The sequence below is a fragment of the Hyaena hyaena genome, unplaced genomic scaffold (assembly GCF_003009895.1).
Source record: "Hyaena hyaena isolate Hyena2069 unplaced genomic scaffold, ASM300989v1 scaffold_397, whole genome shotgun sequence".
Classification (NCBI taxonomy): Eukaryota; Metazoa; Chordata; class Mammalia; order Carnivora; family Hyaenidae; genus Hyaena; species Hyaena hyaena.
The window spans coordinates 815,205-834,407 of NW_024081028.1; the positions used below are offsets into that span (position 1 = coordinate 815,205).

General features: G+C 37.0%; 1 protein-coding gene across 6 annotated transcripts in view; it reads right to left on the bottom strand.

Annotated features, from left to right (window-relative positions):
- The window catches only part of KIAA0319L (KIAA0319 like), a 94,749-nt gene that overhangs the window by 33,685 nt on the left and 41,861 nt on the right, over nucleotides 1-19,203 (bottom strand). For all 6 annotated transcript variants that reach the window (XM_039251738.1, XM_039251739.1, XM_039251736.1 and 3 more), the window contains 2 exons: nucleotides 4,659-4,905; nucleotides 2,180-2,281 (listed from right to left, as the gene is read on the bottom strand). In XM_039251738.1, the coding sequence (XP_039107669.1) occupies nucleotides 2,180-2,281; nucleotides 4,659-4,905 (349 nt within the window). The remainder of the gene's footprint in view (nucleotides 1-2,179; nucleotides 2,282-4,658; nucleotides 4,906-19,203) is intronic.

Genomic DNA, 19,203 nt, shown 5'->3' on the forward strand with positions numbered 1-19,203 from the left:
TGCCTAGGGAAGGAAGGCTTAGTTTACGTTACTACTCAAAAGGAAAAAAGAAAAAACCTCAAAAGCATAACAGAGAATGGCCAAATCTAATTCCAAGATAGCCTTCATCTGAAGACCAGATTTTATTTTATAAGCCTGAGACACAAGATCTATTACTCTTCCTTCCTCTCCAAAATACTAGTTTTACGTTGGCCAGCTGTCAGGCCTGGGCAGCTCTCACAAATGTATTATGCAGAAGTCAGGTTAGGTGAGAAGCAGGAAAGCAACAGCAGCAGTGGGACTGGTGCTAAGAGATGACATTTCTTCCAACTGTAATTGGAAATTTTTTTTTTTCCACACAGAAAACAGACTCACACTAGTTTGGGAACTGACAATTTTACAATATCTAAGGCTGGTAATGCAATTTCAAGAAAGGACAATATTCCTAGGCCAGAAAAGCTTGGGGGATGCATTATGCCTTACAGCCAGAAATTTGCTCACGGGTGGGAACAACTGAGGATAGGTCTGCTAGACAGGATGCTGGTTTAAATGATTTAGGGCAGTGGTTTTCAAACCATGCCTTCGAATCCCAGAGGGATCCTGAGAGGCGCTTCAGGGACTGCCACAGGAGAAGAGGGGGAGGAAGAACTGGTCCTATTTATCTGTCCCCAACCTTTGGAAGTTTGAAACCATTCACCTCATGTATCTGATAAAGGCTGAGCAACTCATGGAGAGGAAAGTTGAAAAGAATCTGTTTCTCAACCTATGTGTTTTGGAATACTGATCTACAAGGTGACAGCAACTCACAGACATGTCCATGCAAACGGGTCAGACGAGAGGATAAGCCAGAACCCAGTTGCTTTTACAAAACAGTGGAGGCAACTGCAGCTCAAGGCTGTTCTCTCCTCACCTCCGTCTTCAAAGGTCACCTAATTCATTCACCTTAACTTACCACCAGAGCGGGGAAGGAAAAAGCTCCTCTGGAGGAAGTTGGAATGAACTGATAATTTGAGGGCAGACATATAGAACAGAGAGGGCATTTAGGTTCTGGAAAAGTACTTTTGCACAAATGTACTATTTGCTATTAGGCCTCTTAGAAAGCAGGACTCCTGTATAGGACAGGTGTACGTGTACCTAAGATGGGAAGACTCCAACCTGAATCCTAGAGCAGGACGTTCTACTTGACTCACCTTGTAATGAGAGGAACATAAACCCCATGCAACCATCTTCCACCAAAGTATGCTTCACTATTGTCAGAGAAAGTTTTAAGAAGTTCATATATGTTTCTAAGTCAAATTTTGGTATATCAACATATCCTTCAAAGGTGAAAGGGATACTCATAGTATAAAAGTTTTCTTAAACACTGAATGAATCATTCCCTAATTTATACATTTTATAAATCTGAATTTTATTTATCACGTTGGGCTTGTCTTTTTTTTATGTCAAATCTATATTAGCAGTAGTCTTAAACAATTTTTTAAATTTTTTTATTTTTGAGAGACTGAGAGAAACAGCGCGTGCGTGAGCAGGGGAGGATCAGAAAGAGAGGGAGACACAGAATCTGAAGCAGGCTCCAGGCTCCGAGCTGGCTGTCAGCACAGAGCCTGACGCGGGGCTCAAACCCACAGACTGCGAGATCATGACCTGAGCCCAAGTCAGACACTTAACCAACTGAGCCACCCAGCCGCCCCTATATTAGAAGTAGTCTTGAATAACTTCTCTACAAGTTCTGTATCTACTATTTACTAGTTGTTTAGACAAAATAAATAGGTTAACCTAATCTAAGTTTCTTCCTCTTAAAATGGGTACAACACAAGCTCCATTTAATGAACATCAGCTATATGCTAGGCACAGACTGAAGTAGGTCTCTTATATGCCATCTCATTTTGCCCTTAAAATAACCTCATAAAGTAGAAATTATCCTCATTTCACTAAGAAAAAAATGCAAACTTAGAAATGATTTGCTTAAAACTACTCAGCTAATGACTGGCTGAGCTGGGATCTGAACCAGGCTTGACATCAAAGCCCATGACTTCAAACACTATATTACACTGCCTCTTGCATAAGATAAATATTTGTGCATGTGCATACCATATCCTGTTCTCACAGGTCTCTTGCAATTAGTAAATGAGTTAAGGTGTGTAAATATTATTATCAATTATCAATTAAAGCATTATCCAAATGTAAGGGGATGTTTTACCTTCAAGTGGTTCTTGCAGAACAAATGCATTTAACTGCACTTCATTTTTAGGCAGGGTGATCTGGACACTCTTTCCAGCAGATACCACCAGTTCCTTAATAACTAGAAACAAAGAAAATATACAATACGTAAGAAATTAGATCCAGACTATCTCATTTCTCTCCCTCCTTTTGGGGCCCGATTTCTTTTATAAACAATATTCAGCTACTCTCTTTATTTCCTCATTATTTATCTACTCTCTAATCCCCTGAAATTTGATTCTGTCCGCACTTTTCCTCTAATAAAGATCTTTTGAGATCATCAACAAACTGGTCTTTAGCAAATCCAATAGCTCTCAACTTGCATACTTTACTTCTGTAGCATCTAATAATGCTAACTGCCTCGTTATTAAAACTCTCGGTTATCATGACACCATATTGTTCTACTTTTATTCCTTGTTCTCTGAGTTTTCCCCCCACTGTATTTTAACCTCAGTCTGTCCCTAAGCCCGCTTTATATAGTACTTTCCAGAGTTCAATAATCAAAGTTCCACTGTCTCAAGGATCATCTTTATGCTGATAAGTAACTTTCTAATCAAATACATCTATAACATTCCTAGAAGAAACGCCAAATATTGATCATGAAGCTAGCCTTAATAATTTCTTTCTATTCCAATTGCTACAAACATAGACTTAGGTTATTCCAAGAATCTTAACTGGTCTTCTGCTAACACTCCCCACTGTAACCCATTCTGTCTTCTTCAATTAATACCCCCACCATGTTACTCTCCTACTTAAGACTCCCCACTCCCCTATTATGTTAAAGGTAAGGCCAACTCTTAATCTGGCATTAGAGAACCATTATCATCTGATCACACCACCTCACCCTTCCTACTCAATTCTACCTCTAGCTATACTCATTTTCCCTCTGGTGCTCCATAGAAGACATAGTCTACTCTTGGGGATTTTGCTAATGTTATTTCCTTCAACTGGGGTATATGCTTTCTTTATTCTAAACCACTACTTTGTTTCTAGCTTAAAACCAGTCTTCTCTCCAAGAAATCTTCCCATACCATTTCAGCTCAAACTTACCTACTTCCTGAACTACTTCAGCATTTCTGGTATTAGCAACCCACATCAGTTAATAGCTATATATGGTCTACATGTTATTCAATAACTATTTCATACATGTCTGGGTTTCTCAACCTTGACACTACTGACATTTTGGACCAAATAATTCTTTGTTGTGGGTGGTGGGGGGAACTGTCCTATGCACTGTAAGATGGTTAACAGGATCCCAGGCTGACACCACTAGGTGTCTACTGACACCTCCTCCATAACTGTAACAACCAAAAATATATGCAGGTTGTTGAGAACTACTATTATATAAATCTTATTTCTCTGACAACAACTGTCATTTGGTATGAGACCTAGGAACTAGAGAGCTTAAAGCAAACAAACGGCTGGTCCACCCATATTTCAAGACTGGAGGGGTAAGAAGGGCTTCTTAGACAAACATGAAACTTGAGATTTATCTGCTTGGGATAAATAAAACACTTGGGATAAAAAACAAAAAACAAAACAAAACAAAACCAAAAAAACACTGCACTTGGGGAGAAAGGAAATCTTCCTTATGGAAGTATCAGCATTTAGACACCCTAGGAGGTTGAATAAGAATTCTCTGAAGTGACTTTCAAAAAAAGAAAAAGAAAAAAGAGAAAGAAAGAAAAGAAGAAAAGAAAGAGAAATCACTATACTCAGAAAGAGTATAATGGACAAAAATATAGTGTTGCTCAAACCCTTCACCATTACACCAAAAATTATAGGCATTCTGCCCGAACACAAAAATTACTTTAATGTCTCAGGATTGAAACCCCAAAATTTCATGTTATACCACTATGAAAAAAGACCCTAGGAAATAAAAAATCAGCAAAAATTCATTTTCACTGGCTTGGCTTCACCCTGTTACCTTTTCAGGGAATAAAGAATTAGTTTCCTTGATTAATCACTTCCTCCTAATACCTTAGAACAGGACTCATGAAGCACAGACTTGTTAAGGCAATACTCCTTATAAATTTCCTTCCTATGGGTTGCTTTAAAAATAAAGATGCTGCCAAAGTCAGAGAGACAAATAACTGACCTACAGTCAGCCATTCAGAAAGCATAAATAGGTACGTAGATCCAACTGTCTTCCCACTGGCTTCTGTTTGTTTGTTTCCTTGAATGTTACTTAATTCAATCTTGTGCCTTTTAGTCCCCAGCACAGTGGAATCTGGCTCTGGACAAAAGAGCCTCATTAATTCCCACAGGCTGGGGCCTTTTGAGAAAAGGATGGAGAGCCCCAAGTCCTATGATTACAAGTACAATGACAGGATTTATTTTCTCTAATCTACAGCACTCAAAAGTCATGCCCCCCTCCTTTTCTTGCAGTAGAGGGGATACTGTGATCATATGCTCTACTTTTCCATCTTCTCTCCAAGGGCAGAAGCAAAGTGCCTCACCTGGGTATGGTGTTGAGGTGCTCTGGAAAGAGGCCTGGGGGTTAGGGGTGGCATAACTGTAGGAGGGAGCCACTGGCAGAGGGGTAACAATCTGAATTCTCTCAGGGCTTTTTGCGTGCTGAGTGCTAGGCGTAGCACCAGGATCCTCTGATGTCTCAGGCTGGACTGACACATTCTTTGACCAACCAGGAATCTCCGCAGTCAGGACTGTGGTTAAGGGACTGGAAATTACAACTGCTTTGTGGACCTAAAGAAATGCAAACATTCACTTGAATGGGCAAAAGTTATACAGCCAGATTTTTAGGTTATGTCTCATAAAATAATTACACATTAAATGTTTTTATGAAAAATGCAAAACTGTCAAAAGTATTAAAGAAAATAATCTCACCACCCAAACTGGTGTTCAAATGTTGTTGTCAATCTTCCCAGTCTTATTTTACTATGCAAAGAGGTTTGCTTAAAACAAAATAGTCTTAATCATTCTATGCATACTCTTTTATCTTCTTTTCTCAACATTTATATTAAATCTTTCTACAAATACTCCTTAAACACCTATGGATTTTAAGGGGTTGTGGATCCAAAATATAAAGAAGACAGAATAGCTGTGCTCAACAAGTGCACAGTCTAGAGGGAGAGAGAACAAAAAACAGAACAAGCCAAAATGATAAATACACCTTTATAGGTTACGATGAGCCAAAAAAAAAAAAACATGGTCTGGAGAGTACTTATCTCCTCTTTTGGAGAGCATGTGAACGACAGTTTCAATAAATAAATAAAGGCTTTCTCTAGAGGACAGTCCTAAGCTGAGTTTAAAAACGTAAATGGTTGTTTACTAGACAAAAGGCTGAGGGAAGAGAGAATACAGGTATAGGAAATGAGATTAACATGGTTTGTGTTGGGAACTGAGAGTCAAAAGCAAAGTGAGAGGCAGAAAGTAATAGAGGATGAGCTGGAAAGACAGTCAAGAGACAGACTAAAGAAGACATATGCTATTTTAAGGTGCCAGGTAATGTTGAGCAATTAAAGTGTTGTAGACAAGGAAGTGACAGGGTCAGGTTTCTGTCTTAAACGGATCATTCAGGTTGCTGCATCATGTAAGGGTTTGAAAAACTAAGACCAAAGCAGAAATACTACTTAGGAGGGTACTGCATTCATCCAAATGAGAAATGATGAGCAGCTACACAAAGCTGGTGGTATGAATTTTTTAATCAACTGAATCGGAGTATATTTTACATAAAGTAAACTGCATGCTTTTAAAGTGTATAGGACTATGAGTTTTAACAAGGATATATACCCAGGTAAGCACAATCAAGAGAGAAATCATTTCTGTCAGCCCCAGAAGTTGGTTCATTCCCCTCTGCAGTAAATTCCTGCCTCCACCCTCAGGCTCACGCAACCACTAATTTGTTTTGTCTCCATTAGTTAGTTTGGGCTTTCTTGTACTCGTATAAAATGAATCTATTTTTGTTCACATGATATTTTTGTTTCTGGCTGCTTTCACTCAACATATTTTAAAATTCATCCATGTAGGAGAGCCTGGGTGCCTCAGTCTGTTGAACATCCGACATCAGCTCAGGTCCTGATCTCGCAGTCCGTGAGTTCGAACCCCATGTCGGGCTCTGTGCTGACAGCTCAGAGCCTGGAGCCTGCTTCAGATTCTGTGTCTCCCTCTCTGTCTCTGTCCCCTCCCCCGCTCATGCTCTGTCTCTCTCTCAAAAATAAATATAACATTAAAAAAAAATTCATCCATGTTATTGTATATGTCAGTAATTCCTTCCTTTTTATTACTGAGTAATACACCATTCTAGAGATACACCAGAATTCATTTACCCATTCATCTACTGATAGAAATTAAAGCTATTTTCAGTTCTCAGCTCTTATAAATAAATTTGCTATAAATGTTTGAATACCAAAGTTTCTGTTAACATGTGTTTTAGTTAATTTGGGGTAAATACTCAGAAGTCTTTATTGCAGGTTACATATAAGTGTATGTTTAAGTTTATAAGAAACTACTAACTGTTGTCTAAGGTGACTATACCAGTTTGCATTTCCACCAGCAATGCATGAGAATTCCAGGTGCTCCACAACTTCACCAATACTTGGTATTCTCAGTCTTTTCATTTTTTGTCATTCTAGTAGTATCTCACTGTGATTTAATTTGCATTTTTTGGATAACTAATAAGGCTGAATATTTTTTCATGTGTTTATTGGCCAGTCATATATTTTCTTTAGTGACATTCAAATCTTTGTCCATTTTTTTACTTTATTAAGGCATAACTGACATACAATAAACTGAGCATATTTAAGGTATACAATGTGACCAATTTTACCATATGCATACTTTGAAACCGTCACCACAATCAAGATAATGAGCATATCCATCACTTCCAAAGATTCCTCATGCTTCTTTGAAATCCCTTGTTCCAGTTCCCAGCCCCAAGCAACCACTGCTCTGCTTCCCTGTCACTACAAATTAGTTTTTGCATCTTCTAGAATTTTATATAAACAGAATCACATTGTATGTACTCTGTCAGCTTCTTTCACCTAGCGAAATTACTTTGCCGTTCGTCCATGTTGCTATCTGTATCAATACCTTTTATGATTGCTGAGCAGCATATATGCTAATATACCACAATTTGTTTATTCATTCACCAATGGATGGACATTTGGGCTGGTTCCAGTCTTTGCCTATTACAAACTGACCTGCTATAAATATTCCTCTATAAGTCTTTGTATGAACCATATATCCTTTCATTTCTCTTGTGTAAATATCTGCAAGCAGAATGCTTATCATAAGGGAGATATGCCTTTAACTTTAAAAAAAACTACCCAACTATTTTCCAAAGTTGTTGTGTCATTCTATAGTCCTACCACCAGTATGAGAATTCCAGTTGTTCTACAACCTTGCCAAAAATTGGCTTGGGAAGTCTTTTTAAGTTTAGACATTATGGAGGTGTATAATGGCATCTTATTGTGGTTTTAATTTGCAGTCTCCGAATGATAAATGATAAGTATCTTTTCATGTACTTATTGGACAGTTTTATCCAATAATGTATTGGATTGTATGAATTCTTGGATGGACTATCTGTTCAAATCCTTTGCTTTATGATTAGTTTTCTAATTAAGTTACAAGAGTTCTCTATATATTCTAGAGTATGACCTTTGTTAGGTATTAATTTGTAAATATGTTTTCCCAGTCTGTCGCTTGCCTTTTCATTTTTGTTACTGGTGTTTTTAAATACCAAAAGTTTATTATTTTTTTATTCTAATTTATCTTTTTTTTTCTTTTATGGTTCATGCTTTTAGTGATATTAGTTTATTCATTTAGTGACAAGATCACAAAAGGGTTCTCCTTTGTTTTCTTCTGTAAGTTTTATAATTTTAGCTCTTAAATTTAGGTCTATGATACATTTGAGCTAATTTTTCTGTACAGTATGAGGTAAGGGTCAATACTCATGTTTTTTCATATCACTATCCAATTGTTCCAGCATCTATTTATTGAAAAGATTATCCTCTCCCCATGGACTTGCCTTGGCACATCGACTAACCATATTTGTGTGGGTCTATTTCTGGACATTATTCTGTTTCACTAATTTAGTATATATATCTTTACAACAATACTTCTGCTTTGATGACTGCAGCTTTACTGTAAGTCTTAAATTTACAGAGTTTAAGTCCTCCAACTTTGTTGTTTATTTTCAAGATTGTTTTGACATTCTAAGTCCCAATCCATGAACATGATTGTACGAGTTTCCTAGGGCTGCCATAATAAATTACCACAAACAGTGGCCTAAAACAACAGAAACTTATTCCTTCACGGTTCTAGAAGCCAAAAGTTTGAAATCAAGACATCTGCAGGGCCACAATCCCACTGAAGGCCTCTGGGGAGACCTTCTATGCCTCTTTCAACTCTCAGAAGCTCTTAGCATTTCTTGGCTGTGGCAATATAACTTCAATCTCTACCCCCATCTTCACATGGCTGTCTTCCTTTTGTCTCTATGGGTCCAAATCTACCTTTCCTTCCTCATGAAGACACCAGTCATTGGATTTAGAGCTTACCCTAGATAAATAAAGAATGATTTTAACTTAAGATCCTTAACTAACTACATTTACAAATATCCTATTCCCAAATAAGGGCAGATACTGAGGTTCCAGGAGGACATTATTTTGGAGGGAACACTATTACAATGTGGTATTATTTCTCCATTTATTTAGTTCTTTAATTTCTCTCAGCCATGTTTTACAGTTTTTGGTATGTAGCTCTTGCACATATTTTGTAAATTCATCCTTAAGTATTTTATGTTTTTGTATGCCATACTTTTTAAATTTTTTTAATGTTTATTGAGAGAGAGAGAGAGAGAGAGCGAGCATGCATGCAAGTGGAAGAGGGGCAGAGACAGAAAGAGAGAGAATCCCGAGCAGGTCCACACTGGCATCCCAGAGCCCAACATGAGGCTCTATCTCATGAATCATGAGATCATGGCCTGAGACAAAATCAACAGTCAGATGCTTAACCAACTAAGCCATCCAGGTGCCCTAGATGCTATACATTTTTAAAAACTTCAATTTCCAAGTATTCATTGCTAATATATAAATACAACTGATTTTTGTATATTGGTCTTATATCCTGTAGCCTTTCTAAATTCCCTTAATAGTTCCAGTAGTTTTTGTACAGATTCCTTGGAATTTTCTGGGTACACGATTCTATCAGTTGTAAATAAAGGCAGTTTTCGTCTTTGTCTCCCATTTGTATTCATTTAATTTCTCTTTCTTGCATTATTACATTGGCTAGGACCTCCAGTACAACGCTGAGTAAAAGTGGTTAAAGCCACTATTTGTGGGGTAATTTTTATCTTGTTCTCTTTATATCTTTGAACACGGATTCCTTTAACTTTCTAAGCATTTAAAAAAATTTTTTAATGTTTATTATTTTTGGAGAGATGGAGACAGAGTACAAGTGGGAGAGGATCAGAGAGAGAGGGAGAGACAGAATCTGAAGCAGGCCGCAGGCTCCAGGCTCCAAGCTGTCAGCACAGAGCCTGACGCAGGGCTCAAACTCATGGGCTGTGAGATCTTGATCTAAGCCAAAGTCAGACTCTCAACTGACTCAGCCACCCAGGTGCCCCTAAGCATGGTTTTAACAGCAGTATTGAAGTCTTGCTAAATCTGACAGCTGAGTCCTCTCGGAACTCACTTCTACTGATTACTTTTTTTTTCCCCTGAGTACAGGTCAAACTTTCCTGATTCTTTTTTTACATGTCTCATAATATCTGGTTGGAAACTGAAATTTTAGATCACATATTGTAGCAATTTGGGACCCTATTTCATTTTCTAATGGGCTGTTGATTATTTTTAGTAAGTCTCTGTGCTTAAAGAATCAGACTCCCTCCCACAGAATGTTACCAGTGATACCTTTCCTCAGTTTTTTTTTTGTTTGTTTGTTTATTCTTACTTTTATTTTAGCCTGGCTTCCTAGGTGTCACTACTGTATCTGCATAGTTTAGCAGTCAGTCAATGATTAGACAGAGGTCACTCAAACACATTAAGCCCATAAAGCTTCACCCTCTGACAGTCCATCTGTGTGTTCCTTGGGGAGTGCACTGAAAGTTGCAGCCAATTCTCAAGTCTCCTTTGATTTTTACCTTTTACCAGCTTCTCGTGGGTATCTTTTGCACAGGTAGTTTCTCAGTTAACCAGGGATATGTGGAGAGCTTATCTTAGCCCTTCTATGGCTCTTTTATTTTTAAGATCTTCCCATTAAGTTTCTGGCAGACCCACCACTCACCCCAGCAGGCACTGCTGCTCAGGCTAGCAAAGCTGTGGCTTCGCTCCATTCATTCCCAACTAAGTTTGCCACTTTCAGTTGGCAAAGCTATGAGTTTTCACCCTTTGCCCCAAACCATGTCGGCCCTCTAAAAAATGGCTAGTTTTCGGGGCGCCTGGGTGGCTTAGTCAGTTAAGCATCCGACTTTCGCTTAGGTCATGATCTCGCGGTTCGTGGGTTCGAGCCCCGCGTCGGGCTCTGTGCTGACTGCCAGCTCAGAGCCTGGAGCCTGTTTCAGTCTGTGACTCCCTCTCTCTCTGACCCTCCCCTGCTCACGCTCTCTCTCTCTCTCTCCTAGAAATAAATAAAAAAAAACATTAAAAAAAATAAAATTAAAATAAAATTAAAAATGGCTAGTTTTCATGTCCAACCATATACTGGTAAAACTACATTTCCTGTCACCTGAGCTGGAGTGATGAGGTACACTGACAGGGGAAGCCCTGGGAAGAAATTTCCAGTTTCCAACCAGATGTTGAGACATGTAAGAAAAGAATCAGGACATCCTCTGTACCTCCTCAAAGTATTACCAGCTTTTCAAAATAAATGCTTCTCAATTTGCTTCTATCTCTATTATATTTTTAGTTGCCTAAAATATTTGTTTTTGACAGTTCTGTTCAGTTTTATACTTATTTTTTCAATGAGAAAATTAGGGACCCTCTCATGATGCCATAAGTGGAAGTTCTCTAATTTATATTTTCCCATTTTTAAAACTGTTTACATTTCTTTTGAAATTTCTTAATTGTTTACTCACTAAAGCCATTTTCCTTTAACATACTTTGAAGTCTTTGACTACTAACTCCAATATCTGAATCAAACTGGAATCCGTTTCCATTGACTGTTTTAACCCCCTGAGTATGGGTCACTTTCTCCTGTGTCTTTGCATGTCTAACAGTTTTTGTTTGAATACTGGACACCTATCTAAATATTTGCAGCGACTCTGGATTCTACTGTGTTTTCACTGGGATTATTTACAGTTTTCTCCAGTAGGCAAGTAACTTACCTGAACTTAGAACTGTAAACTTTGCTTCCCCTACAATGTGCAGCAACTGCTATCTCTGTGTAATTCCTGCAGCTGCTTTTTGAGCCTGGTCTCCTGCAGGTGTTCTCATTTAATCTGATGATTAGCAAAAGAACTTTGTCATAGATTATATACCCAGAATTGGGGCCTCCTTTCTCTCTGCTTTCTTAACTTCATGAGATTACTCCCTAATTTTTTCAGCCTTAGACTCTGTACTCTCACTCCCCAAGTCAGTAAGACTTCAGAGTTCTGCCACTTGAGCTACACATGCACTCAGTTAAACCCACAGAGCTCAAGTGGCATTACGTTCTGTCTTTCAAAGAGAGAACTCTAGCTCTCTGTTCTCTGCCTGCTTTATTACCCTGCCCTCCAGAATCTTCCTACGTAGATGTAGTCTAGAGGTTCAGGGATTTTAGTAGAGTTTATAATCAGGTTATGGATTTCACCATCTTCTGTGGTTTTCTTACTTACCCCATAAATTTTCAGGTAATTTTTCTATCTTGAAATCTGTTCTTTGCCACCATAAGGAAATAAAACTGAGGTTTTCCACTGCCACTTTCCTCTGCTGTGGGGGTTAGTGAATGCCTTCAGGCAAAAGTTTTTAAAAGCTGCAAACTCACAATTCTTATCACTTCCAGTTGCTGTTTTTTCAGGAGTAAGCTCTCCTCTAGCTTCTGTCTGCTTTTGGATCCTTTCCAATTTCCTTAAATACATTTTTTTTTTTACATATTTTATAATTATTATCTGTGGGAGGATTCAGGAGACCACTTTACTCTGCCACCATTACTGGAAATTCCTCCTGTGGGATGAATTTTAAAATATTAAGAATCCAATATTCGTGAAGCTGAAATGCATTAGGGGCTTAGGGAAAAGAATCTAAGATGACTCCCATGTTTCGAGCTTTAGTTGAGGGACTAACTATAGTGGTGTCAAAAACTAAGATAGACTACAAAGGAGCAACTTTAAGAAACTAATAGGCAAGTTATGTTTCAAACATACTGAACCTGAGATACAGCTGGGAAATTCAAATAGAGACCCAAGGTTGGAATCAAGATCCCAAAGACAGCAGCTGAAGCCATGGGAATACATAACCTTGCCCAAAAAGAGCAAGTAAGGAAAGGAAACGAGGCTTAAAAATAGAATACTTGGGAATAGCACTGCTCTTGTAATAAGGAAAAATATCAATTAATTAAAACTGACCCAGAAAAAACAGGAATAACAGAACTAGAAGCCAAAGGTATTAAAATATTCCATATATTCAAGAAGCTATAGGAAAGAGTACCTAAGTAGAGACATGGAAGATTTTTTTTTTTTAGTGTTTTTTTTTAATGTTTATTTTAGAGAATGAGACAGAGAGTGAGTAGCAGAGAGGTACAGACAGAGGGGGACAGGGTATCCAAAGGAGGCTCTGTGCTGACAGCAGAGAGCCCGATGCAAGGCTTGAACTCACGAACTATGCGATCATGACGTGAGCCGGAGTCAGACACTTAACCAACTGAGCCACCCAGGAGCCCCAGGAAGATATATTTTTTTTAAAAATCCAAATCAAGCTTCTAGAGATGAAGATTATAATGTATAAGATGAAATATACACTGTAGAGAATTGTGTGTGTGTGTGTGTGTATGTGTGTATGAACCACTGCTGTGATGAAGGTATGGTTATCTTGGCTTATGTACAGACATACACACAAAATACACAGTGAAGATTTAATGGCACAGTAGATAATGCAGAAGAAAAGATCAGTAAACTTAAAGACATGTTAACAGGAATGATTCAAAATGAAACACAGAGAACAAAAGACTGAAAAGAAATGAACAAAACAGCAGCAAATTATAATACAAATTCAAGTGACCAAATACACTTGTAATTGGAGTTCTCAAAGGAAGAGGGGACAGAAAAATATTTGGAAAAATAATAGTCAATAATGTCCAAATCTGATGAAAACTATAAACCCACATTTAAATATAAATTTCAGTGTACACTCCAAGCATAAGAAACATAAAGAAAACTACACCAAGGAATAACATAATGAAATTACGTAAAACAGTGATAAAGAGAAAATCTTAAAAGCAGCAGCAGAGAAAAAAGACACATTATATATAAAGGAAAAAAATATATAAAAATTACAGCAGACTTTTCAATGAAACAACACAAACTAGAAGACATTGCCACAGTATCTTTAAAGTACTGTAAGCAGGGGCACCTGGGTGGCTCAGTCAGTTAGGTGTCCAGCTCTTGATTTTGGCTCAGGTGATGATCTCACAGCTCGCAGGATCAAGCCCCGTGTTGGGCTCCGCCCTGACAGCACAGAGCCTGCTTAGGGTTCTCTCTCTCCCTCTCTCTCTGGCCCTCCCCTGCTTGCTTGCTCTAAGTAAATAAAAAGAAAATTTTTTTAATGTTTATTTATTTTTGAGAGAGAAAGAAAGACAGAGTATGAGCATGGGGAGAGGCAAAGAAAGAGGGAAGCACAGAATCTGAAGCAGGCTCCAGGCTCTGAGCTGTCAACACAGAGCCTGATGCGGGGCTCAAACTCACGAGCCATGGGTTCATGACCTGAGCTGAAGTCAGAGGCTTTACTGACTGAGCCACCCAGTCACCCTAAGAAATTTTTTTTATAGGACACTCGAGTGGCTCAGTCAGTTAAGGATTCAACTTCAGCTCAGGTCATGATCTCATGGTTCGTGAATTCTAGCCCCACATCAGGCTCTGTGCTGACAGCTTAGAGCCTGGAGCCTGCTTCAGATTCTGTCTTCCTCTCTCTCTGTCCCGCCTCTGCTCACACTCTGTCTCTGTCTCTCTCAAAAGTAAAAGTAAACATTTAAAAAAAATTTTTAATAAAAAAGGTACTATGAGAAAAAAAAAACCCTGCCAATTTAGATTTACTTAAACAGTGAAGATATTTTTCAAAGATGAAGGTAAATTAAAGACTTTTCAGACATACAAAAGATGAAAAAATTCATCACTACAAACTTACACCACAAGAAATTATAAAGGAAATCCTTCAAGACAAAGAAAGATGATACCAAATGAAAACCTGGATCTACATAAAGTAATACTGAATACTACATAAAGAACACTGAAAATAGTAACTAAAAAAATTTTTTTAATGAAAATAGTAACTAATTGGTTATACATTTCTTCTTATTCAAACTTCTTTAAAATGTAACTGGCTGGGGTTTTTTTAATTTTCATTTTTATTTATTTTTTTGGTAACTGGCTGTTTAAAGCAAAAATAGTAGTAATAGACTGCTATGGTTTAAAACATATGTAGAAGTAAAATGTATGACAATAGAGCAAAGGCTGGAAAAAGAAAATAGAAGCAAACTGTTGTAAGGCCCTTACACCATATAGGAACTAGTAAAGTATTATTTGAATGTAGTTCTTGATAAGCAAATGATGTGAACTATAAACTATATAGCAACCAGTAAAACTACATAACTATTATACTATTAATCTTTTTATTGCCGTTATAAAAATTTAACACATTAGCAACCTAAACCACAAACATTTATTATCTTACAGTTCTGCAGGATAGTAATCCAGCAGAGATCTCACTAGGCTAAGATTAAGGGGTTGACAGGGCTTTCTTCCTTTTTGAAGGCTTTAGGAGAGAAACTGTTTCCTTGCTTTTCCCATTTTCTAGAAGCCATCCATTTTCTCTGGCTCATGGTCCCCTCCCTCCATTTTCAAAGCAAGCAATGTTATATCTCTCTGTCTTTCTTCTATAGTTGTATCATCCTCTTCCATTTTTAAGGACCCTTGTGTATAAATTTGGCTTACCAAAAAATGCAGGGTAATCTCCCTATTTTAAGGTCAGCTGTTTAACAACATTAATTTCATCTGCAACCCTAATTCCTATTTGCTATGTAACATAACATAGTACAGGTTCCTGAGAGTTGGACATGGACCTCCTTAGGGGGAACCACTGTTCTGCCTATCATCACTAATAAATCAAGAAAGGTATGTAAAATGAAATGAAAAACAGTTAATTCAAGAGAAAGCATAAAAATAGAGATAAAATGAACAAAGAACACATGGGACAAACACTAAATAAATACTGAGGTGGTAGATTGGACTCCAATGAGATCAGTAGTCACAATAGTCTACATACCCCAGTTAATCACCAGAGATTAATGATCTGACTGGATAAAAAGCAATATCCAGCTATATATAGCCTATAAGAAATCCATTTTAAATACAAAAACACAAGTAAGTTAACCGTAAAAATGTGGAAAAAGGATACATTATGCTATAAAAACACAACTGGTTAAAGATAAAACCATGGAAAAAGATATATTATGCTAATACTAACCAAAAGAAAGCCTGATTGGATGCATCAATATCAGACACACAAATTTCAGAGTAAAGAATATTATCAAAGGTAAAGAAGATAATTTTATAATGATAAAAAGGTCAATTCACCAAAAGTATATAACACTCCTAAACATTTATATAGCTAATAAAATTTTCAAAGTACATGAAGCAAAAGCTAATCTAACAGTTAGGAGAAACAGATATATCCACAAATACAGTGTGATATTTCATCACCTCTCTAAATAACTGATAGAAACTAATAGGAAATAAGTAAGGATATAGAAGATCTGAACAACAGTAACCAATTTGACTTATTTGACATTTATAGAAGACTCACCCAACAATAACATTAGGATACATATTCATTTCAAATACACAAGGAACATTTACCAGGACAGACCATTTTCTGAACCATAAAACAGGTCTCAATGCATTTAAAATGATTTAAGCCATAGAATGTTCACAGACAGCAATGCATTAAATTACCAATCAATAATACAACAATATCTGGAAGACCTCCCCCAATATTTGGAAACTACATAACATACTTCTAAATAATCCAATGGTCAAAGAAAAGTCAAAAAGGAGATTTAAAAGTATTCCGAATTGAATGAAAATGTAAAAACAAAATATCAAAATTTGTAGCATTCGGCTAAAGCAGTACTTAAAGGAAAATTTATAGCACCAAAATGCCTATGTTAGGGAAAAATATCTCAAATTAATGATTGAGAGTATACCTTAAGAAACTGGAAAAAGAGCAAATGAAATCCAAATTATGAAGAAGAAATGAAATAATGGATTAGAGCAGAAATCAATAAAATAGAAAAGCAATAGAGAAAAATGAATAAAACCAAAGGTTCATCAAGAAAATCTAGCCAGTCTGATGGGGGGAGGGAGGATAGGAGAGGGAAAGAGAACACAAATTACCAATATCAGGAATGAAAGAGGGATCGCTTCACGGCCTTTTGGCTAAGATCAAGCGTAGGAATGAAAGAGGTAACATCACTACATGTTCTACAGGTATTAGAAGGGCAAAAAGGGAGTATTATGAGCAACTTTATGCCAATAAATTTGACTACTGGGACAAAACGTACAAATTCCCTGAAAGACACAATCTGCCAAAGCTCACTCGTGAAGAGCTATTATAGATAACCTAAATTGCAATGTATCTATTATATGATGAATTTATAGTTTAAAATTTTCCTGCAAAGAGCTGCAGATCCAGATAACTTCACTGGGGAATTATACTGAACATTTAAGAAATAAATAGTACCGATTCTACACAAACTTTTCCAGAAAATGAAAGAAGAGTAAAAACTTTCAGCTCATCTTATAAGGCCAGTATGTCTTTGATGTTAAAAGTCACAGGTTAATATCCCTCATGAATACAAATTCAAAATTCATAATGAAGTGTTAGTAGATCAAATATAACAATACATAGAAAAGATACTATATCATGACTAAGTAGGGTTTATCTCAGGAACACAAAGTAATTTCATGCTCAAAAGCAATCAAGGTATTTACCATATTAACACACTGAAAACAAAAACCCATGTGATGATATCAATAGATGTAAAAAAAAGCATTTGACAAAACCTAACATTTATTCCTGATAGAAATTCACATCAACACTTTCACCACTTTTATTCAACATTGTAGTAAAGGTTCTAGGCAGTGCAATAAGGCAAGAAAAAGAAGTAATAGGCATCCACATCAGAAAAGAAGTAGAATGGTCTTTATTCACAGACAACATGACTATAAATAGAGAAAATCCAATGGGAACTACAAAAAAAGTTACTGGTATGAATAAGTGAGCTTAGCAAGGTTTCAGGATACAAGATTAATATACAAAAAGTAATTATATTTCTATACACTAGCAACAAACAGAAACTGAATTTTTTTATAGTTTCTTTCAGGGAGCATTTTAGAAACTGAATTTTTAAAATGCCAATTATAATAGCACCAAAAGTATAAGATACTTAGAAATAAATCTGACAAAATATGTGCAAGATCTATATCCTGAAAACAACACATTGCTGAGAGAAATTAACGATGACATAATAAAAGGAAAGATATACTGTGTTTGTGGATCACTATGTGCACTATTATTATTAGGCTATCAATTCTCCCCAAATTGATCTACAACCCAAATATAGTCCCAACAAAAATCCCAGAAGGCTTTTGAAAAATAAATTGACGAGATGATTTTATTGACAAAATGATTCTAAAATTTATATGGAAATATAATGTACCTAGAATAGCCAAAAATTTTAAAAAAAAATTTTTTTAACTGTTTATTTTTGAGAGAAAGCACGCACTTGAGTCAGCGAGGAGCAGAGAAGGGGGACACAGAGAATCCAAAGCAGGCTCCATGCTGTCAGTGCAAAGCCCAACTCAGGGCTTGAATCCAGGAACCCTGAAATCATGACCTGAGCCAAAGACCAACACCCAACCAACTGAGCTACCCAGGCGCCCCTAGCCAAAGAATTTCTGATAACAAGGAACAAAGCTGTAAGATTTATATACTCTGAATAAAAGACATATTACAAAGCTATCATTATCAAGATAGTGTGGTGTTGAAGTGCCTGGCTGGCTCAGTGGGTAGAGAATGTGACTCTTGATCTCAGGATCATGAGTTCAAGCCCCACATTGGGCAAATAACTTGCTTTAAAAAAATAAACGATAGGGTGGTGTTGATACAGACAATATATCAATATAAACAAATAAAATGATGGAACCAAAAAGAGCCCAGAAATAGATTCATAAATACACAGTTAACTGATTTTCAATAAAGGTGAAAAGCAATTCAGTGGAGAAAGGATGGAAAAAATATGGTGCTACCACAACCAGATATGCATATGCCAAAAAACAAAACAAAACCCTTCCATTCACAGCTCCTACCATGTATAATAACATTCTAGACTTGAATTTAAAAACTTAAAACTACAGATAACATATGTTTTCACATATAGGTGGATTAGGAGGAACTTAACGGAGGACTGTGGGGGAGAAGAAGGGGAAAAATAGTTGGGGAGAGGGAGGGAGGCAAACCATGAGAGACTCTTGAATGCTGAGAACAAACTGAGGGCTGATAGGGATGGGGGAGAGGGAAAAGGGGGTGATGGGCATGGAGGAGGGCACTTGTTGGGATGAGCACTGGGTAGTATATGGAAACCAACTTGACAATAAACTATGAAGGGAAAAAAAATAAAAATAAAATTCAAAAAAAACCTTACAACTATAAAACTTTTAGAAGAATAGTTAGGAGAAAAAGGTTTTTTTTTTTAATGTCCTTATTTATTTCTGAGAAAGAGAGAGACAGAGTGTGCAGGGGAGGGTCAAAGAGAGAGGGAGACACAGAATCCGAAGCAGGCTCCAGGTTCTGAGCT